The following is a 24,250-nucleotide window of genomic DNA, read 5'->3' as shown; positions in this document are numbered from 1 at the left end:
ACAACTGCACTTATTTTTATTTATTTATTGTTTTTCAGATTTTAATGTTTCAGTTGACAGGTATTTTATATGCCACAAAAATGGTAATTTCCGAAATGTTCAAAACCTGTAGATTAAACAGGAAGCGTATGCTTTACTTGGTATGTTGTCGGTAGTAGTAGCCTTAGATTAAGGAGAAAATCTGGGGAAAAAAAGAACTGTTTGGAGCGACAAATATTGTGACTGGCTAAAAATATTTAGTGGTTTATATGAAGTGCGGTGTGAACTTTGACGCAGAACTTTTTCAACCTGGGACAAAGGCTTGTTAAACATTTGCATACAAAATCTGATAAACACAGTTGCTGTTCTATCACTTGAGATAAATGTTTATTATTATTTTATTTATTTATTTTGGCGTTAGGGTGATTAACCCATAAAAGTTTTGCTTAGAATGAGTCAACATTTATTTAATAGAAAATGCATATTATGTGGTCTACCCCCATACAGTAGTTTGAATTAAATTTCATTAAAGAAAAGATCCTATGTGTATTTTAAATATGTTCAGCTACTTGACGCTAGCTAAAATGTAAATTTAAGTGGACAGGTTTGTTTCCTAATAATTTCGCAGTACATTGTTCATGCTGGATAGCAAATTTATTTCCCTAAATGTTTACTTAGTGTCAAGGCTGATGGTAGATTGCTTACCCATCTACTCTAGCTATATAGCCAAAATAGTAGAAATAAAGCAAAATTGCCATTTGTTCGCTTCCAATGTTGTGCATTTTTGTTAAGCAATTTGTTCTCTGTTTGTTTTTTTATCTAATTAGTACAGCCCTGCAATTCAATCGATTTTGCAATTGAATCTTTTGTTGGTCAGTTCATTAAATTAAAGGGATTGCTCAGTTTTCAATTCAAAATTGAATAACAAACGATTGTGTTGTGAACTTTAGGTGGATAATGCATACGGTAAATTGAAGAATTCATTAAGAATATACCACAACTTCTGTAGAAAATACAAATTGCTTCCATTTTCTGCAAATAATATGCAACATTATTATTTATTTGTCTTTTGACTTTATGTGCAGTTAATGCAATACTGCCACCTACTGGACCGGAATGTGTTTGTGAGATGTAGTACTTGCACAACAAAACTAGGTACTTTTAGGAGCTTCTTTAAAATTAAAACAATTTAAGAAATCTAGTTGCTTGAGACAAATAAGGCAATAAACATTAATGCTATTGAATCGAACCAAAAAACGTAATGCACAAAAATTTGTTTGCATTGACGGTCTGTCTACATACCTCTGCTAATAAGTGTATTTAGTTTGCCAGCCTGTCAGAAAATGCTTGGTACTTGCCAGATAAGGAAAGCCTTACACAGAGCAAAGGGTGAAAAGACAGGTCAGTGGAATATACACACACCTTGGGGGAGCAGTGACTTGAACAACTTTGTGTAACTTGAGTTTTCTTTAAAAAAAAAAAAAAAAAAAACTTGCTTTTGTAAACAGCATTTATTGAGCATGAGGGCAGCCGATCTGAGTGTGCACAGCAGCAACAACGAGCATGGTCATTAAAACGAGCACACAGCTGTATTTGTGAACATGGAGTGGTGAAGGGAATGTGAAAGCACTTTATTTCCCTGAGCGCTAAGCAGTGAGACATGCGGTTCCTTTCCTCTCATTTCACAGCAGCTTGCACTCATTTTAATGATCATGCTTACTGATACTGCTCCGCATGCTTAGGTCAGCAGTTCTCACCCTCTCTGTTACAGATACTGTTTAAATGGCAAAAAATCTTATATATGTAAAATGTGCCATGGGGAGTTCATTGCTAGCAGCACACAGCTGAAAAAAGTGCTATTAGTGCAAACCTGGCTTGTAGCATTTCCTGCTCAGTATTTACGATCATATGTGCGATTTCTGCAATTAATTAAGAGCGTTCTGGTTTTAGGAACCTATGTCAATGTTAACAAGGTCTCCCTGTCTACCTCAGTCCTGTCTTGCTGCTTCTCCAACAAGTGTCAGGATGAGCTCAACTGTTTTTTGCTCTCCTGCATTTGGGTCTTTCATGTTTTGCTGAAAGTGCATGTCTCTGGTTACGCAGAAGGCAAAAGGGTCGGGAGGTATGTAAAGGGATCCCCCAATCAAACATCTTTTGTGTTTTCATCTCTCTCTGGGAAGTGTGTTTTCGGAGCCTGCAGCTGGTTAGATTCGTGTTGGGTCGCGAGGGAGAGGGAGAGGAGAGCAGCGCACTGATTGACATCTTAGAATGGCAGGTTTTCATGAAAAAGCTGTTAACTGGGCCGAGTGCGGACAGAAACACTTTGTTCTGGCACTGGGGCCCATCCAAGCCAAATAAGACCTTGCACCTGAATTTAATCGTGTATTTATGTGTGTGTGTGTGTGTGTGTGTGTGTGTGTGAGAGAGAGAGAGAGAGAAAAAGAGAGAGACTCTCAGAAGCCCGCTGGAGGTGAAGCAGAGTATGGAGTTTGTGTCTTCAACGTATGTGTTATTTTTTAGGGCTAGCCTATTCCTTTTGCTGCCTTTTGTTATTTGTGTTAAAACAGTGGTGTGTGCGTGTGTGAAGAAAACCGGACAGCGGAATAAAATGTATGTGTTTAAAAGGTATGCAGACTCACACCAGTGTTTCTCTTCTTATTCCCAGATGCCTTAATTGAGTTTGGGGTGTTTTGACTTCAAGGCAGGCACTCTGCAAAGATATGTCAGAGCTCAGCTGTCAGCCTTCTGTTCCAGTGTGTACAAGGAAGAGAGGGTGTGTTTGTCTGTGTGATTGAGTCACTGGCTAGAAGAGAAGATCATTATCGTATTGAAGTCAGCCTGGTGTTTATCAAAGTACAGTATTTTTTTTTTTTGGATACTATAGTTTGGACATTCTTTCCTGCAAATTGAATATACAGTTGAGAAAAGAACCCTGTGGTATTGTATATGTATTTTAGAGCTTGTACTACATGAATTTTTAAGACATTAACCTTCTAAGTTCAGTGTTTGGTGTTCAAACTTTATTTTATTATGCAGACCATGAACATTTTTCTATCTTGTGATCACAGATGTGCCCTTACGCTGTAGTCCGAAAAAAAGTGTAGCTTTCTTCACTCTTGCGCTTTTAACCCTGGAGTGACAGACAGCCCGCCAACAAACACAGATCACTGCCAGTTCTCTTACTTGATTGTATGCTGTCTTTGTGGGGTTTTCTGCCCAGTATGTTAGTGCTAATATTCACAGTGGGGTTGTCCAAGCTCATAAATTAGAACACCCCTGCACATAACTGCCTGTAACTGCCTTCTAAAATAATTTGAGGTCCATCATGATTGATGGTGTCCTAATGAGCGTGCATTCTTTTTGCTGCTGTGCCTGAAGGCAGCATTTTTGGGTGTCTTCCTCTTGTAGGCTGCTCAAGGACTGTGAGAATTTTCGCTTCATCCATGCCTGAGGCCCTGTGCAGCCAAATGGCTGCCAAGTAGCTAACCCTAGGGGTAGGGTGCAGCTATATGGGAACCTGTCCACACACTTCTCAGGTTGCATCCCACCACTAAGGAGCTGCAGTCTTTTTTTTTTAGGTCACGAACTAGGAAATACTGGTTATGCTGTGTGGAAAGTCCCTTGAGGGTGTGTTGCAGTATTGCTGATCTGATGTCAATCAACTTACCTAAAGAGGGTGGAGTGATTGGGCATGGGGTGGTTTCACAGTTTTGGGTAGCATCCACATTAATCCTCATTGTTATCTGGAAATATACCAGTAATAATAATAATAATAAAGTTTTTTTATCCCAGTTTATGGTTTGTTGCTATTAACTTTCACAAATATATTATAATATATTATCAAGTGTACAGTATATAAAAATGACTTAATCACAACAGCATTTTATTTTACCAGCTCTTTTTCTGTTAATTTATTTCTGTTCTTCTTTCCTCTATTATTCGTTGTGAAAGCATTATGGTATAACTGTTACCTCTCTAATGTTACAATGGGAGTGTATAAGTTGCTTAATTGTATTTTGCATGGTTGCCTTTCCTGAAATGAACAGCGTTCTAATGTGAAAATCTGTTTAGCCTTACAGGTGTTTTCAGTAATGTGTGCCATTAGATAGGCATAGTTTTAAAGCTAAATATTTAGGGGTTTTTTTGTTTTTTTTTTCAGATATTAATCTCTGTAGTTAGCTGCAGTTGACTGTTATGGCCACTAGAGGCAATGCTATAGCTCATATAGTGTTAAATGACCCTTAAGATATTTCATTTTAAGCCTCTCAGAGGACCTGTGCTGCTGGGTCTTAATGTCACTACAGCAATAAAAAAGAATGATGAGTGTTGCTAATGGTATTGTAGTTAAAGGAAAAGGAAATGCACACCTTGGCCAGTGGTGAAACAATAATGCAGCTGTACAAAGAATATGCATCGGTTTTAAGGCGCTCTAATTATACACTTTTTACACTTTTACAAAAGTTGATGTAATACTTAAAGGTCTCCAAACTTTGTCTGTTAATTTTCTATCTCAAATACAACTCAGATCCTGCATTCTGTTGTGCTTGAATCTTTGTCTTTTTACAACTTTCTAAAACTTACCAATTCAGTTGGTGTATTTAAAATAAACTGCCATGAAATACCCCTTTGGTGATGTGAATTTTTGAGCCAATCTGAATGCAGAGACCTTTAAATGGCTGGGGAAAATACCCACTTTTATCCCACTTATGATTGGGACATTTGTGGCTTTTCAATTTTCTGACTAACAAAACACAGAAAAAAATATATATATTTCCCAGTAGCAACCGATTTTTTTTTTTATAGCAATCGTTTATTAAAAACTATTTAGTAAAAGGTACTGTACAGGGCTTCCAGAGCATCTTAGTGTTTGGTTATTCCTCATTTTCCTATTTAGAAGGGAGCCTGATGATGCTTTAGTTACAACTTTTTACCAGGTACCAGGTAAAAAGTTTGCCAGTTTAATGTCAAGCTGTTAAACTGGCATGTTTAGGCACAACTGTTTTCACTATAGTCTCTCTTAGGTGGAAGCTGGAGTCCACCTCATCGACTGAATTATGCCATCTGACTTCGACTCAGCCTTACAACAAACATTACAAAAGGGACAGGGCACCCTTTATCTGCCACAATTCCCTGGTGAGACAGTGGTGTGTGCTTTCCCCCTTGTGCTGGTTTCCCTTGAGGCTGCATTTACAAGTTTGTGTAAGGTGTGTGAACTTATATGTGTATACCTTAAAGGGACCCTTTGTTATGGTTCATTTAGCATAAAAAATAGAAGTCTCTGGTCTAAGGTCTTCTGTCTGTCATATTACTTAATTTTCCCCAGGTTACCAACACCTAGTGGCTTGACCGCAGCTGTCATCTCAAAAACCATTCTCACCATATGTGTGTGTGTGTGTGTGTTACACACAAACACAAGCTATATTTAAACTATGTTATTAATATACATTATTTTATTAAACGCACTGTCAGTGCTTTTTCTTTAACAACCCAGAATATAATTTAGATTGTCCAAAGTAGCTACATTTAGAAAAGACAGTCCATCATTACTTTAAGAAATGTCAGTCTATCCAGAAAATCTCTGGTCTTTGAATGTACAGTCTTTTAAAGTGCAGACACCAAAAGTATTGAACACCATGATGAAACTGACTCTCATAAAGACCATCTCAGAAAAAGACCAAGAGCTACTGTACCTCTGCTGCACAGGATAAGATTATTAGAATTACCAGTCTCAAAGACTGCCATTTTATGTAAACTCAAATTAGAGCTCAAGCAGCAGATATATTTCAACATCCCCTTCAAATTGTGGCAAATAAACCATTACATAAGAAGAAAAACACCTCCTTGGTGTTGGTAACATCTGCTTGGGCCAGGTAACAAGGAATGAACATTAGATGGGTGGAAAAATTGAGTTTTTGGTTTTTTTTGCCGAAGACGGCTATGTCTTTGTTAGGCATAGACAGGGTAAACAGTCTGTTCCTTAATGTGTGGTTCCCACTGTGAATCATATAGGAAGTGTAATGTAAAGGAGTTGCTTTGCTGGTTACACTTTTGGTGACTTAGTCAAAATTTTGAGCAGACTTAACCAGCATGGCCACTGTAACATGCCATCGCACCTGTTTTTCATTTTTCAACAGGGCTATGACCCCAAACACACCTCTTTATGTAAGAGCTATTTGTCCAAGAAGAAGAGTGATGGTGTGCTGCATCAGCTGACTCAGCCTAAATAGTCACCTGATCTGAATCCAATTAGGATGGTTGGGGATGAGTTAGACCTTCGGACTCTTCTTTTGTAGAGTGAAGGAAAAGCATGCAACAAACACTCAACATCTCTGGGAACATCCATTTGCCAGGATATTCTTGAACCATTTTTGCAGTGGTGCAGTGCACATTATCTCACTGAAAGAGGTCGCTGCCATCAGGAAATATAACTTTCGTGAAGAGTGTAGATAGCAAAAGTGTTTAGGTACAGTAGGTGGTATTTGATGAGGAACAGCAACATGATTGGCCAGACCCACAGTTTTTCTGCAAAACATTACCCAGAGAATCACACCGTCTTCGCACCCATGCCTTCCTCCCATAGTGCATCCTGGAGCCACCTATTGTCCAGCTAACTGAGGCACATGCACCCAGTCATCCACAGGATGTAATAAAAAACTCGAACATCAAGCAAACATGGAAAGGAATTACATCTACAAAGCTTCGACAATTACTGTCGTCAATACGCTTATTGAGTGTTAAAAGGGATCGTCCCATCTCTTTTAGGATGTGTTGCAGGCATCGAATTAAAATTTTCTAAATTTGAACATTGCATATCTCCCCTTTGTGGTGTTTTCAATTGAATATGGTTCAACAAGGATTTTGCAGAATTCTAATCTATTCTGTTTTTTTTTTTTTTTTTTTACATTTTACACAACATTCTTACTTCATTGGAATTGGGGTTTGTAAAAAATAAAATAATAAAAACATTTACATACCTCCTAAAAATAAAATAAAATTAATTTCAGCATCATCACTTTACTGGGCTTCTGCAGACATACCTTTAAAAAAAAAAAAAAAAAGGCAACAACCAGTTATATGAAGAAACATGGAGTCACCTAGCTTGCATGTAACATTGATGTGTACAGTATATTTTACAATATATGCTCCTATATAAACATAAATTCACACAGAACACGGTCTGTGATTTAAAAAAAAATTACAAAAACTTTTAGTTTTACTACACTTTTAACAATATATTGAGCAAAGCAGTTCCAAGATTCACCTCTCTTAGATTAAGTTTTACTCTCACTACCACACATCATCTTATTTTAGTTTTTTTTCCTTCTGTTGGACTTTCCCCAAATGAAACCTGATTACAGGATCTAGGTCCTAGACACTCTTCTGTAGTCTCCCTAGATTTAAACGTCTTTCATGTGATGACTCTGACACGTTTCACAGAGGTCAGCTGTACATCTTTAAACAAGCTGTGCATCTGGGGGGTTGTTTTAAAATGCACATCATCAAAAAAAAAAAATCTTTGTTCAGTCCATGAATGAGATGTGTAGCGAGTACTGGAGCATATAAACTTTTTAAAAATATTTATTTATTTATTTATTTTAAAGACAACCTTGTCATATGTGTATAGAAATTAGTATAGAGAACCAAGATCGTCAAATCACAGTTGTTTTTATCTGCACTTAAATGTGATTGCTAAGTCTAAACTAAGCAAACCGAATGGACTAAACTCTTGTTTACGCCTATGAATGTAAAAAGGAACTATAGTCACTAAGAAAATAAGATGTCCTAAAAACAACCTTTATCTTGATGTGATATTATACTGTAGAGTAGTGGTTCTGTAGAGCAAGTCAGCACTCTGTGATTTATTTTTGTTATTGTGTTGGAAAGTACCACTGACCTATTATCGAAAAAAGTATTCTTGTGTGTTGCTTGTACTGTAGTTATCAGCCAGTTTGACCGGTTCATTAAATCTAATTGTTTTCATTCAAACGTTGAAAACATAAATGCAATTCAATACACTATTAATTATGTCAACTTGGCGCTATTTTTTTCTGTTGGCAATAATAATTAGTAAGGGCTAAACAAATATATTAATATTATAAAACATTCATTTAGTTTCGTGGGGGGGGGGGGGGTTTCTGTGAAATTTATTATATGTTTATTATATATGTTTACCAGCCGGCAAAAGTTTGAACCCATTATTAACAATAAATGTATTGCATTTATACCAAGACTTACAGTATATTCCTTCACAATCCAATGTCTGGGCAGAATTCACCACTTGGTACTAATTTTTGTCAGTTTGGGATTCGGGTTTGTGGTTTGCCTCTCTTTGAATCCCATCTGCATTTTTTTTTTTTTTTTTTTTTTTTTTCAAAAAAGGCCTCCAAAGTGTGAATAGTTTGGTTGGATTAGCTTTATCAATTCCCTGCGCTTAATGGAAAACCCCTGTGAGTGGACTTTGAAGTGCCATAAGCGCTTTCCAATGAAAACAGGCTCTGAATGTCTCTCCATCTCTCTGGAGGTGAAGAGATCCACACTCTGCTGCTTTTCTTGTCTCTCTTCTCCCAATCTGGGACTTAAACCACAAGGTATTCAGGTTCAGATCTGACCACCAACTAAACAACAGTGCCCTTGTGGAAAGTCTTATTTTTTGGAATGTGATTTTGACAAGCTGTAATAGCTTTTACATCACCCCTCCCCTTCTAAAAGGATCTCAGTATGGTTACATAGTTAAATATTGCAATATAGACCCCTGTGTATTAAGGAGGAGAATGCCATTGTGGCATTGGCACTTTTTTTTGAATTTGTGCATTGGTAATCCTACATGTTTTTGATGTGTTTGCAAATTAAAATGTTGAGGAAACTTGATTTCTTCACTCTTTTACAATATTATGAAAGATCAGCAGTCCTCTCTCCTAAGTCCCTGACTGACAGAGGAGGCTTTATTTTTCCTGCATTCTGTTACACACATGCACGCATGTAAAGCTCAGGTCACTCTTTCTAGCATGACGTGTCGCAGACCTTGCTGAGGACGGCGCTGGACGGTGTGGTGCAGGAGTGCGTGAGCTTCGTGGGAGTGGACATCAACATCTGCTCTGAGACATTGATGAGGTACAAACCAAATAGTTTCCAGCAGCAGTCACAACATGGCAACTTCACACTCGCCTCCCCACTACTGCATACTGCTCTGTTTAGTCTGACACCCCACTCAGGCCAAGCCAGGCTGTAGTCTCACACACACGCACGCACATGCATACACATGCAAGTTCACTTTTTTAGTCACATAATTGCTTTCTGCTTTACACATAAAATCTCTGTTCCCAGTGAAAGTATTTTTATGCTATCCAGATTCCAACTGTTATGAAGGATTTATATATTTTTATATTTAGGTTTCGCTCATATCTGAATGCTACTTGTACACTTAGTCTTGTACATATGATTTTAAGCCACAAAACTTCTTGGTGCATAAAGTTTGTAACACTGTAATAGGAAAATAAACGAACACACAGGCACTACTATTTATTGTGCCTTTTTACTCAGTTACTTGCGGGAATAAGTTCAGAGCTAATAGCAAAATGTTTACTTTTCTTTGAACTAGAGCTTATAGTAATACAAATCCAAACTGGGATGCCAGTCAAAATCCTATTTCTGTATGCCTCTCTGTCTTAACGCTTAATGTTTTTTGTACACACCATATACACAGTGACAGTACACCAGAAACGCTGGTTAAATGCTTGGTTCCTTTTACTGAAACAAACTTATGATATTGGATCTGGAAATTGAATCGTGTCATCTAGGGCCAGTATTGGTCAAGTGTGAGGCAGGCAGAGATCAGGTCATTTGTTTACCTGACTTTCAATGAGCTCTTAGGTCCAGACTTACACACACACACACACACACACACACACACACTACACATTCACAGCTCGAATGTAATACAGGCCTTATTTATAAGTGATGACATACTGTGTTTACATAGCTGCTTTTGGAAGGAGCTGCCACTTTAAATTCCCCACACTGTCACCAAAAACTTTAGAAGCCTGCCTGTTAGAAATAAAAAGGTCACAATGATTATTAAGATCTTAGGAAAAGATCTTAGGAAACCTTTGGGTAACTGCTCTGGAAAATGTTCTCAATATTTGTACTAATATTTCACACGTGAATATGTAAGGATGTGATTAGTATGAAATAGAATTTCCATACCCTTGGGTGGACTTTCAAAGTGTAATTTTTACCCAGGATATATAGTATAAGGGAGGTATTGACATCTGTGGCAGTGACTAATTCCAAAAACAAGCTGGATTTCAAAGTTGCAGTTAGATGAGAAATACATGAAATGGAAAGTCAGTGCCTATTGAATATTCCTGCATTTTCAAAGGTCCATTGATTAGTGTAAGCCACAGAACAAGCAATGGAAATGTTTTTTTTTTTTGTGTGCTCCTGTAGACATGTTGCAGGTTTGAATGCAGGCCGGGCACGAAGCATCATAGAATGGAGAGAAAAGAACGGGCCTTTTTTTAACCGAGAGCAACTGAAGCTGGTCAAAGGCCTTGGCCCAAAGAGCTTCCAGCAGTGTGCGGGCTTCATCCGCATCAACCCACAGTCCATGCGCAGGTACCAGTGTTAATGCTAATACATGTTCTTTTACATGGTTCTTCTACACATCCTAATTTTAACAAACAAAAACATTTATCATGATGCTGTTGTAATGAAATGCATTAAGTACTGCTGAGTGGCAGTGGTGTAGGAGGTGTTTTATTGCCACATAAGGTTTGGGATACTGAGCTGCTGTTGTGGTTTGTGTGGGATTTATTTATTTATCCTTGTATCCTATGTGTGAAATTAGTCAATTCTAACCTTGTCCCAGGTGTAAAGTGTACACTTGTTAGCCTATAGTGAGTTGATATCTTGATACCCAGTTCTTTTCAGATAGGCCCCAGAACTTATTCTGTGTATGAGGCAAAATTATACAACAGTTCCAACCAAGCAATCTATTTGAATGAGGGGCATCATACGAGTGGTGATAAGTATGATAACACCACTGGGACATTTAACTATATTACTCCACGTCCCATGTATTCTAATGACTTAATTACTGTCTGTCAAAGCATGGGTGAAAGTAGGTCTATACAGTCTACTATACTGAGGAGAGAGCAACTGTCTGCCAAAGATCACATTTAAAACCCTCATAGTCATAGAGACACTTTCAGCAAAAAAAAAACAAACACATCTAATAATGTCACAGAATGCAATGAAGTGGAAGTTTCAAATTTCAATATTTTATTCAGAATAGAATATAGATAACATATCAAATGTTGAAAGTGAGACATTTTGAAATGTCATGCCAAGTATTGGCTCATTTTGGATTTCATGAGTGCCACACATTCCAAAAAAGTTGGGACAGGTAGCAATAAGAGGCCGGAAAAGTTAAATGTACATATAAGAATCAGCTGGAGGACCAATTTGCAACTTATTAGGTCAATGGGCAACATGATTAGGTATAAAAAGAGCCTCTCATAGTGGCAGTGTCTTCTCAGAGGAAAAATTGCAGAGAGATTGAAGTTATCATCATCTACAGTGCATAATATCATCCAAAGATTAAAAAAATCTGGAACAATCTCTATGTGTAAGGGTCAAAGCCGGAAGACCATACTCGATGCCTGTTATCTTCGGGCCCTTAGATGGCACTGCATCACATACAGGAATGCTACTGTAATGGAAATCACAACATGGGCTCAGGAATACTTCCAAAAAACATTGTCGGTGAACACAATCTACCGTGCCATTCGACGCTGCTAGCTAAAACTCTATAGGTCAAAAAAGAAGCCATATCTAAACATGATCCAGAAGCGCAGGCACATTCTCTGGGCCAAGGCTCATTTAAAATGGACTGTGGTAAAGTGGAAAACTGTTCTGTGGTCAGGCGAATCAAAATTTGAAGTTCTTTTTGGGAAACTGGGATGCCGTGTCATCCGGACTAAAGAGGACAAGGACAACCCAAGTTGTTATCAGCGCTCAGTTCAGAAGCCTACATCTCTGATGGTATGGGGTTGCATTAGTGCGTGTGGCATGGGCAGCTTACACATCTGGAAAGGCACCATCAATGCTTAAAGGTATATCCAAGTTCTAGAACAACATATGCTCCCATCCAGACGTCGTCTCTTTCAGGGAAGACCTTGCATTTTCCAACATGACCACGCCAGACCACATACTGCATCAATTACAACATCATGGCTGCGTAGGAGAAGGATCCAGGTACTGAAATGGAGTCCAGATCTTTCACCCATAGAAAACATTTGGCGCCTCATAAAGAGGAAGATGCGGCAAAGAAGACCTAAGACAGTTGAACAACTAGAAGCCTGTATTAGACAAGAATGGGACAACATTCCTATTCCTAAACTTGAGCAACATCATTGCATTCAGTTTGATTCACAATTTGTACAATGTCCCAAATTTTTTGGAATTGGGTTTGTATAAAAATTATACATTGCTTGGCAAAAAATTTACACATGCAAAGATTTAATTCTGTCACTTTTAGCTTTGATTTTAGCACAAGGTGTGAAGGTCAGTTCATGTGTGAAAATGATCCCTAATGCTTCCAGAAACACACTTTCACAATTTGGGACCTGGAATACGCCTGCGCCATCAGGAAAGAAAAGTCCATTGATGTGACACCCTGGTCATTTAGTACATTCAGGTCATCAGCTCACTTCAGATCATCAGACCTGACCAACTAAAGAAACCCCAGCTCATAACACTGCCTATAAAGGCTTTTGGACTTTATGTATCATAATTGCATCACTTCATGCGCTTCCCTTCTTACCCTGTGGGACCAATCACCCTGAAATGAGGTCAGTCGGAACTAATCAGACCACATGACCTTTTCCATTACACCAAAGTCCAATTTTTCTGCTACCCTAATAAATTCAAGTCTTTTTTCTGATTAGCCTCATTAACAAGTAGGTTTCTTAAGTCCCAATCCTATGAGATCTCATTACATTGTATGTGTATAGAAATGCTCTTACTTTCACTTTTAAAGATAGCTATGTTTATTTTTTTATTTTTTTTATCTCCATTCATGATTTTTTTTTTTACCACGTTTTTTCCACAAAGTTCAGCACTGTCCTTTCAGGTTTTAGTAATGTGTTAAATGGTTCCTAACCCAGATCTAGTAATTTTAAAAAATCCCTTAGTTGTTTTCTTTGCTTGATATATCCTAATAATTTGACCCTACGACTTTTTTGCCCAGGTAGTGTATAATATATTGTATTGTGCAATGAGCTGTTTTTTTTTCTGTTTTTTTTTTTTTTTTACACGATTTTTACAGTGTACAACTAGTAATTTGTGTTTTTTCTATTTAGCTTTGTCTCAGGTGAAATCTCAAATTCTGCAACTGTCGAGAAGTCAACAGCTAAGAAGAGCAAAGGCATCAGCAACAAACCTAATCCTCTGGACCAAACATGCATCCATCCTGAGTCATACAGTCTCGCCATGAGGTGAAAATCCGACTCCAGTTGACAGTCTGACATGTTGGAATGTTTGCACTGACACTCCTCTTGGTAGGAATGCACCGATAGCTTGGACTCTGTTTTGCATAGAAGGACTGGTAGCATCTGGTTGAGTGTTTCTCACACTTGTGTGTCTGTGTTGTGTGTGTGAGGGGCTGTTATTGCTATTGCTACTTATATGAAAAGCATGTGTTGTTGCTTTGGTGGTTGTGAATGGAAGCTCTGCCTGCAGCTGTGCTAGTCCAGTCTGTTTAGACTCTTCCAGTTTGACACTCATGACGGCTGATGCCAGGAGAAGTGCCAGTGTGGAAGCTTTCGGAGGCAGATGTATGACAGCTGCAAGTCAAAATGAATGTTCCTGTGTGTGAAGGGGAATGCATCTAATTTGGCATTCCAAGTTGTAGTTAGCGTAATGGTTTAATCCCATTTTCAGGATAGAATATATATTGCTTCCTAGCTTACTATTTGTCTAGTGTCTGTGTGCACATGCGTGTGTAGAAACCACAGACTACATTATACTGTATAAGTATAATTTGGCAGCAGCATACTGGTAGCAAACATTAAACATTGATGCCATGAAATGTAAATTTCACTACACAGTATATTCTGGCAGCATGTTCATTTGCATGCCTAGAAAATGTTTCTATTTATTCCATTTTGAATAATCCATAAACTGACCAACGAAATGTTTTTTTTTTTTTTTAGTTTAGAATGCCATTTCTGTCCTGAAATCAATATGGTTTCTGTGCTTGTCCACCAGTGCTTGGCCAAATCTGTCATCAAAGGCATCTGTAGAGGTTAGAGGTCTAATAAAGCCACTTAGGGGCATGGAGAGGGGGAATAATCACCCTGTCATATCCTCCTGCCTTACTCTCCTTCTGTTTGTTTTCCTTTTTCTCCGTTCAGCTTCATTTCCCACTAAACCAGGCAGAAAAGCCTCCCTAGCTGACTGCTGTATTATTGACAGACTCTATCGTTACCAAATGCTGCGCTAATGGATGTTCTGCTAGACTCCAATTGTCACTGTGAGCCCATGCCTATTTTTCTTGGAAAACAGGGTTTGATTAAACATGGCCACCAGCAGTGCTGAGTTAGTAATGTACTACCCAGCTAATGTAGCAGACCTAAAGCAGAGTTTTTAGTGGAGTACAGGAGAGGAATTTGGGTTAATGTTAATAAAGTGTGCCGAATGGCTAATACAGGTCTCCGTCTGAGCTGGAACGAGATGACTAATGATGCGAATAGGTTGTCTGAACAATGGCTTTATAATGACAGTGACAAGCTTGACGTATTCTCAACAATCTACAGCCCATTTCTGCATTATGCTCATCTGTCCTGTGCTCTTTTTCATGCCTCTGTTTCTAGATATAGCTGAGCACTGGGGATGCTTGCTATGACATCATGCACCTTGGTGAGGGCAAGCAAAAAGGTTTGGATTGTGCTTGGACAGGTGTGGTGCACCCACTCTCCTCTCACTCTGGGAGTGATTGTTACACGATTGCCACTCTGAATAGCGTGGGCCAGCCAGCAGTAATGGTGGATCATGTTGCTTTAATGTGATGAGCCTGATACTCTTATCCTTACTACTGGGAACCACCCCCATATCACACACACGCACAAACTGACCCCTTGATGGATTTTCAAAGGAAGGTGTGCATAAAAACTAGACCCACGTGTGCCAAGGACGATTAAATACCTATTGAAACATCCCTCTAAGAGGTGTCGCTAACATGAAAGTAACTACGTTAATGGCATATTAAAATTGCGTATAGCTGACTTTGTTTTAGCATCTTTTGTGAAGAGTAAATGTTTTACTCTTGCCAAGCCAGTTATACTCCAACTGGAACAGTCTTAGTAGTCGTGGTTGTGAGATAATGAAAGATAAATTATATAGAAAAAATATTTTTGTTCCAAAAACAAGGGTTACTCAGTTGTAAGTAAAAACAACTGTTTAAATATTGAGTGTGTAAATTGGCATTTAACATGTTACTTACAGCTGTGATTGCTTATGGCTTGGCTGTCTAAAGTGCCTGTAAAGTTACTTAAGAGCCATTATTTGATTCTCCTTGTTGACGTAATTACTTTTGAAACAGGAAGTCAGGATGGGACAAACATGTTGTAGGGTTTGACTGATTTGGCCATAATGCATGGATAATATTGGGCAGGAAGCTACACAAACAAAACTTCAACAATTACTATCTTGACACTATAAGGTGACACTTGCTGTTTGCTTTCATGGGCAGGCCTGCATTCCACACAGCATCTAATTGACTGGATACAAATTGGATCAGTGCATCGTCAACATTTTACTATTTTCTTATCAACAGTAAAAGTTTAATAAGAATTTCTAAAATTAAATAAAACAAGCAAATAAATAAATAAATGTCAGTATATTTGTGTCTATAACATCAGAGATGCATACAAAAAAGCATTTCTTTATTTTCTTGTACCTTTTTATTCTAAATTTCTACATGTGTGCCATCGAGTATTTTCCTGCAGAGTACCATCTTAGAAAAGTAAATAGAAGCGAAAGCGAACTTCTGATGGCAGAGTCTGGAGAGCCTCGCATTCAAGGCCCACCGCATGGCCTGTGTATTTGAAGCGGAGCTGCTTTTCATTAGGCCCATGGTAAAGCACCATCGTGCTCCGCTCACTCCTCTAAACACAAACACACCAGGGGAAACCCGAGCCCATGGCCTGATGGGACGCCACCTCCCACACCCGCAAAACGTCGCTTCATAAATCAGTCAGAGTGCAGCACTGCAGCTTTCTTCTCTTCCAGCACAGCCTCGCTCTGTCTCAAGCTCTGGGGAGATGGCTGCAGAGACACAGCAGCTCTGATTAACAATGCAGAGGTTGGGTGACTGTGTTGGGGAGGATGTATGTAGCTGGAAGCAGGTATGCGGTTGATTTACTAAGATGGTAAATGGAGCCCAGGAGTATAACCCGATCCCTAACTCTCTGCTGATCCTCTTGGGTCAGATTTGATCTCCTGCTATCAGCTCTCAACTGAGTTTGGTTAAAAGAGCCTGTTCTGATCTGAGTTCAGTGGCAGATCCGGCTGCAGATATGCTGTACGCAGCACCTCCCATGTGACCCAGTGCAGTGATACCGGAGTACAGACATAACCACATACAGTCTGCTTAAGCTGGGAGACACATAGGAATTCGTCAACTGTGTGTGTGTGTGGGTGTTTCTGTATCCCCAGCACTTCATAACTCAGAGTGTAAACTTACTTCCAATGAAAGCCATAGATTTTTTATTATTTAGTTTTAGTTTAGGGCCACCTCTGAACTGTTAATGATTGCAAAGAACGCTTTCTAAAAAAAAGAAATACTATTTTCAGTCGAAAAGGAGAGTAGAGAGAGAAACGGATAAATTGCCAGATTTTCTTTTTTCCGGTGCCTATATTATCACCTTTGACTAAATATATATTTGCTTACTCCTATTTGCTCATGGCTAAATATATATTTGCTCACTCTTATTTGCTCATATTCTGCATGAACCAGTATATATAAAGCAAAATACTGATAAGGGATTCCATTATGTTTTGGTTCCACAAAAAACGTTGTGTACTCATGAGCTATTATAAAAAGATTATACATGCAAATACACAAATTCTCCAAAGAGTCTGGACGTTTGAGTAAAATCCTTCCCCATGGTCCATCATTATGAAATATTTCAAATAATTTATATTAACCATGAGTTATGTTGTTCATTGTTACAGATGATATCCATGTTATCTCTGAAGTGTGAGCCATGACTCATCATGCTATCACCATCTTATCAAATCATCAACTGTTAAACCTAACCATTAACTTGTTCAGCTCTCTCTCTCTCTCTCTCTCTCTCTCTCTCTCTCTCTCTCTCTCTCCTGTGTGTATATTTATATATATATATATATATATATATATATATATATATATATACATTATAATTCACAATCCCTAAATTGACACTCATGACATGTGGCTGCCAGTGAATGTAATGGTGTTGGCTGTAACTGTGTACAAACTGTACTGCAGTAGTGTGACTATGCTAGGTTTAAAATTTTTAAGTTACTCTTTAGAGTATTGCAGAAACCTTTTTAATAGGCCTTGTAAAAATTTAAATACTGGCAAAACATTGCCTGGTCTTTTTCGTAGCTTGAATTGTGTTGATTTAGTGAGGGTGTAATCGGCGTAGTTTTCTGTTCTTAAAAGATATTGGCTTGGTTTCATTTTATTTTATTTTTCTACACTTTTTTCTAAAAGGCAAAAATATTGGACTTTGAAGCAATCCAAAGTGATGAGTGCATCAGGGTAAAAAGGGGAGTGCATGAAGCATGGATGATCCAATCATGCACAGGGTCCACTGTACAAGCCTCTGGAGGCAGTGTTATGATCTGGGGTTGTTTCATTTGGTAAGGTCGAGACTCAGCAGCATTATTTGGCAATAAATAACGCTGAAGCTAAGTCAGCTGACGACCTGAATTTACTGAATTTACTGAATTCCCAGGTTATAACATCTATGAACTTTACTTTTTAGACAGATCAAGAAATTTCCATGTTTCAAATTTTGAAAGAGTGCTTCTGGGAGCATGAACTGGCCACCGCATTGTGCGCTGTAATCAAACCTAAGGGTGACTGAATTAAATCTGTGCATATGATTTTTTTACTTTTTATTTTTTGCCAGACATTTGCCAGTATATGTAATTATAAAAACTTGACACCTTATAGTTCTCAAATTTTTTTTTAACATTCTCACTTTAAATGGTATGAAAGCCTCATTGTATAATGGGTATACAAGATTAGAAATGTTTATATATAGATCTTGGACACCCCTTCATGCTACATGGATAGAACCATTTATATTCTTAGGTTTACATATCGATTGGTCGCTTCAATTCAGACCACAGGTTTTCAGTAGCGTTAAAATCTGGAGACTGGAATATAGTGCATATTGATTTCGCCTTTACCGCAACCATTTGCCCTAATTTTGTATTATCTTTTTAAAAGCTTTTTTTAAATAACCTTTTGGCAGAGGCAACAGGTTTAGGGGAGAAATATCATGATGCCCAATCAAAAAAAAATAAACAAGAGCCCATAGGCTAGTAGCCAGAAAAAGAACATTCCATATTTCTGACATGTTTGATCTTTCTTTTTTGTATGATCTGACCACAATATACTATTTCAACTGTAGTTCCAATGAACTTTTAATGCACAAATATTTGGGCAACTTTTTTTTGTCCACAATTGTGTTTAAAGTAACAAGTAGCCTATAGGTGTTTTCTGTTTTGCCCAGTACTACTTAGGATTTGAGATGATCAGTTATTTAGCTTTTATTTATCTACTGGTGTATATCGTCACAATTGAATAAAAACTGCATTTGAGGAGCGGTATTTTGTTGTAATGTAGAATTTCTGCAAAGCATGCACGTAAGAGTTACAGAAATGTGTCTGTGTGCTACAGGAAGTAGGTGGAGTCTGGTCCCACCTGCCCTGTCACTCACACTGCTGACAGCTGCGGTGGCTAGCTGGCGTCAGGCTGCCACGGCGATGGCTATCCATCAGCAGGCTGGCTCGCCAGTATGACCCTAACTAACATTCCACAGCCACCACTGGACACACTGATGTCTGTTCAATTCAATTCAATTTTTTCCATGAGATGGAAATTGGAAGAAACCTTCAGAGAATTCAGACTTAACATGTAACCCATTCTGATTTGGGTGATATCAGATAGCAGGGATTGGTCTGCAGTCATACTGTGGGCTATGAGGCTGAAAGTTCAGTATAACAGTAGAGGTGTTTAAGTTAATATGGAGTCCACTTTTGTCATTACGCTCAGATATTAAATGCAGTTTGTAGGAATTTGAGTCCTGAACTATTAAAAGACTGCCATCACAAGCCTTTAACAGCTCTCTGCATCAACCAAGTCCAAGACTGTCTTTATGGTCAATGGAACCATCCCCAGTCACCACACATATCCTAAGCAGACCAGACAATGCCTCCATACGACGAGGACCAGAAGCAGTCAGACAGGTCCGATCCTGTATATATCAGATATACATAGTCAGTATGATAAGAATGTGGACAAGGACACAATTTTCATATTTTTGAAATAAAGCAGTCGAGGTAGAATGTTGTCATTCACAACACCTTCACAACCTTTATACAAGTTAAGAACCCTCTTAAGGAGCTAGATATGTCATGGTTAACGTTGCTTTCATGGACAGTATGCAAGTATAGCAGAGTGTCCTCAAGATGCAATTAGGCTTGGTCTAGTTGCATTAATTGTTGTTTAATCTGCTTATCTTGACATTTCCAGATAAAAATTAGAGAGACAGTCCATGCATTGTAAGCCCTGTCAGGACTGGTTGCAATAATGTTTGTTTTCTTAGTTAAACCGTTTTCTCTTCAGGGTGAATAATTGTCATTAAAATAAAGGCCTAGTCAGGAATAATTCTGGATTAAGACATTTTTTTTTTTATTTAAAGACTAGTGGGAAAACTAGTGGAATGCATTTTTTAAAAAGCCTATATTTTCTTATATATTTTATTTTGTCCTGTACTGTAAATAGGTGAAGATTATGTGCTTGTGCACTGTTTCACCTTATGGCTTCTAGTAAGCCATGCGTCCTGGATCTGCTCTGTGTTAGGTCGGGCTTTGGTTAAGGGAGTGCTTCTGTTGTCTCACTGAGGCCCCACCAGTGGCCCTACTTGATATACTTGTAAGGCAACTTGATTTATTCAAGGAGACAGTCTGTTCGTCTTTGAGACCCTGAAGATCAAGATTTAGAGTATAATTAGTCTCACCTTTACTCCCTTTCCCTCACCTCCTTTCTTGCACATCAAATATCTCTTCCCAGACCGAGTTGGAATATGAGGTTGAAGAGGTAGAGACAACATTTATTCACTGTGTCCACTGGCCTCAGGGGAGCTCTATTAAAAAGCTGTTTGTTAAGACAGCATCTCTCTGGAATTTTTGAACTTTACATACATACATTACATAGCCTTTAATGTTAACTTGGCTCTATTCAGAATAGTCCATTTGTTATGAACCCTATCAAGGAACCTGCCTCATTTTCTGAACTTCTCGTTTTGAAATCTAACATATTTCTTTCTTCAGGTTTTTGTCTCAGATTGGTTGGAGTTTGGACCACTTGGGCAGTGCTGAGCTCCAGCAGCAAGTTAAAAGCACAGTTATGAGTCATGGTCTGGAGAGCTTGGCCCAGGCTCTCGACACCTGCCCTGAAACTTTGCAGCTCATCGTGGATGGCCTCAGTCAACCACCTGGCGTTGACATTCGTCAAGGTAAGAAGGATCCAGCATGTCCATGTCCTGCTTCAGGTCATCACCATGCTCTCACGGTTCTCTTCTACGCAGTTTATGGGTTATTTGTTTTGTAATACCTCTGGTTGATGGCAATCACCGTGATAACCAAAATAATACTGGTCAAACTGGATATGCTGCCGTGTTTAATGTGGATTAAATTTCAATTATTGTAGTACTGGAATATTTTGTTATAGTTAAATGCATCATCATTTTGTAACATTGGACTCTGCACTACTCAGCACATGCTTTGCCTTCATAAAATGCACAGACGCTCAGACAGACCAAAGGACTCTCCCCATATGACCATAATTCAGACAGATTAAAGAGAGTTCTGCGTCTTTCTGTTTCTCTCTCTCTCTCTCTCTCTCTCTCTCTCTGTCTGTGATTGTCTGCTCCTCTCCCCAGAGTCTTTCTCTGGTCTGTGCGAGATCTGGGCGGCGCTCCAAGCTTTTGAAGTCTTGCTGTGTAATTTGGGGGAAGACCCAAGTTATTAAAGCATTGCTGCCAACAGATACATCATTAATGAGAGAGAAAGAAGGCGGCTTAAAGACAAAAGCAGAGTTATCCTCTTCCAGTGGTGAAACCCCAGCTACTTACTGTGAGAATTAAACTCAGAAAATGGCTATCTTGATTTGAACATTGTGATCGGTTTTGTAAGAGGGCACTGTTCTCCAGGCAAGGCAGACAAGAGTTGATGTTAATGTCTTTACAGCAGGAGCATAATTAATTTTAATTTTACTATTAAGTAGGCCTTTAGTGCAAAATCATTACCCAAGGTGAACAATGCTGTGTGCAGTGTGGTGCACGGGGTACTATCTTTTTTATCAGGAATTTGCAGGTTCACTTCCACTACTTGGAGTCCTGATGAGGCTCACTTCATAGCCAGCTGTACAAATAGCTGCCATGTGAACCTTGCGTTTGGTAAGATGTCTCGGATTAGAATAATCAGAGATGAATGCTTTTTGGACTGCAGAGCCTGTGGAGAGGCTGTGTTTATCTAAAAGCACCTCCCAAAGAAAGTTTCCCTAGAAGAGACAAAATTAATTCTTAGATGGGGCTCATAGAATTTTGATGGTATGTGGAATAGCAATTTCACATGCTTTAGGCAGCTCCAGCTATCGTCTTAGATGTGTGTTTTTGCTGTGTCTTAAAAAAAAAAAAAAAGTATGATTGCAAACTTAAAATGAACCTGCTTTAACATGTTTAAATGACATCTTACTTTTCTCTTTCTTCTCTCCATCCTCTTTTTTGCTTGATTGGTCTCTTTTCTTCTTCTCTCCTTTTGTCACAGACTTTGAACAAGCAGTCTTTAAGAGAAGTATCGTGTCCATGAGTGATCTCCATGAGGGCACGGTTCTTACAGGGCGTGTGGAAAATACTGCTTTATTTGGGGCATTTGTGGACATCGGAGTGGGCCGGGCGGGCCTCATTCCAAAGCGCTACATCACTCCAGATAAACTGCCTGCTGACAAGAGGCGAAGAAGTTTAGCTATAGGACCAGGAGAGCGAGTTGAAGTCCGGGTTATGAATGTGGATCTTCAGAGGAGCCGGATCACCTTAGACCTAATTAGAGTTCTTAGATAGGATTCCAATATTTGACATTCTACATAAAATAAGTAATAATAAAATCTAGAAACACTTTGTAATTTAGATTCACATCTGGTCATAACTGCATTGTTCTGAAAAATCACGTTAAGAAGTTGTTGTTGCAGTTTTTTTTTTTTTTTTTTTTGGATATTTCAAAATAAATGATAAATAACCCTAAAGGGAAATGACCTCAAATATGTTTTTGTGTACAGTATATGTGCTTTTATAATCAACATGTAATCAAATATGTACATTAATTGGAGTACTTCCAAGTGGCTTGTTCACCTCTGCTTAGGAGATCATGATTTTGAATCTTTACAATACCCCAGCCAGAAGTAAGCAATGATGGCTATACTCTCTAAGAAAGTTGGCATACTCTCATAAGTCACTAAGGGAATGTTCTTCACATATGTAGAAGAAAAAAGCTAGTGCTCTCTGTATACTATGTTATGCTGCCCTGTGATGCAGCATTAGGAGCCGATCTAAAGTGTGCAAAGGAAGCAGATCTTCAGGTTGGTTCTTTCTTTTTTGCTTGGTAAATGCTGTATGATAGGGTAGAATTGGCTAGTGGGTTAGCAGGCTACTAGTGCAGGAGGGATAGCTGAACTTTAATAGTAAATGGAGCCGTCTTATATCTATAGATGATCAGCTTTTCGTTTTCCAGTTCATTAAGAATAACCAAGCATGCAAATCTCAAAATTATTCTAGCAGAATTTCTAATGAAATGACACTGAAGTAATTCCTGAGGAAGGCAGCACGGTGGTGTCCGGCTGCCACCAGTGCAAAAGCTCTTGCAGCTGCCACCCGACCAAATCCCGGCCAGGTTCGATTCCTGTCTGTGTGTGCATGTTCACCCCGTGCTTGGTCGGTTTCCTCCTGGTACTCCGGTTTCCTCTCACAGTCCAAAGACCTGCAGATAAGGCTAATTGCCGTTCCCAAATTGCCCATAGTGTGTGAATGAGTGTATGAACGTATGTGCCCTGCGATGGATTGGCACCCTGTTCAGGTTGTACCCCGCCTCATGCTTTAAGTCTCTTGCGATTCTGAATACAGGATATAGCGATATAGATAATGAGTAAGTGAGTATTTCCTGAAGACTTTTTTTATGGTACCTTTATCTGACTAGGTAAAAAAAATAAAAAAACATTGCATTGTATATGTTTTCTTCAAGATGGTGTTGCTGTGGCAGATAAAATTAGATTTTTTGATCGACGGGCTATTAGTATCTGCACAGAAAAGGGTTGTCCAAGTAGCTTCCAGACTGCAATATGACTGACGGAGCCATGGGGAAAACACTTAACCCAATTATCCCAAGCTAGCCATGTGCTAATCAGCCCATTCAAATATTCCCTCTTTTCTATTATCCAATCTGTTTGTATATATATGGCACAAATGAAGAAATGGATAAATAAAGACCCCATGATAGCCTGAACACTTCCTGGCAACCAGAGAGAAAAGCAAATCAGGGTGTAAAATTTGCATTTTGTTGCTTTTTTTTTTTGTTGTTGTGGAGATGTTTTATTAAATCAACCTGCACTGAATAAAGTCATATTGTCAAATGTGGACCATCATCCTACATAAAGGCTATTCAAAAGTAATATGTGTTTGCTGCTATGTTTTTTTAAGATCTTGTTTCTTTGTATAGCCCTATCAATCAAAGTGTGCTTGAGTCTCGTTGTTACAGTCCTTTTAGTCACCATGTGCACATTGCATTTCTCAATCTTCTCAGCTTATGAGCAGTCAGCACTGGCAGAGCATCCCCATAGTCACCTGTTTCATTACAGACCTCCTTTCAATCGCAGCTTCAAAACGTGAGCCAGCTAGTATAAGAGCCAATTAAGTGGCAGCTTCATTGCCGCCACTAT

General features: G+C 38.7%; 1 protein-coding gene across 1 annotated transcript in view; it reads left to right on the top strand.

The window, feature by feature from the left end:
* Nucleotides 1–23,962, top strand: part of srbd1 (S1 RNA binding domain 1) — a 66,436-nt gene extending 42,474 nt beyond the window's left edge. The window contains exons 16-20 of the mRNA XM_053502234.1: nucleotides 8,984–9,090; nucleotides 10,426–10,593; nucleotides 13,341–13,475; nucleotides 20,593–20,777; nucleotides 22,090–23,962. Coding sequence (XP_053358209.1) covers nucleotides 8,984–9,090; nucleotides 10,426–10,593; nucleotides 13,341–13,475; nucleotides 20,593–20,777; nucleotides 22,090–22,382 — 888 coding nt within the window. The 3' untranslated portion in view covers nucleotides 22,383–23,962. The remainder of the gene's footprint in view (nucleotides 1–8,983; nucleotides 9,091–10,425; nucleotides 10,594–13,340; nucleotides 13,476–20,592; nucleotides 20,778–22,089) is intronic.
* The last annotated feature ends 288 nt before the right edge of the window (nucleotides 23,963–24,250 follow it).

The sequence above is a fragment of the Clarias gariepinus genome, chromosome 8 (assembly GCF_024256425.1).
Source record: "Clarias gariepinus isolate MV-2021 ecotype Netherlands chromosome 8, CGAR_prim_01v2, whole genome shotgun sequence".
NCBI classification, from domain to species: domain Eukaryota; kingdom Metazoa; phylum Chordata; class Actinopteri; order Siluriformes; family Clariidae; genus Clarias; species Clarias gariepinus.
This window is presented reverse-complemented; position numbering and strand designations above follow the sequence as displayed.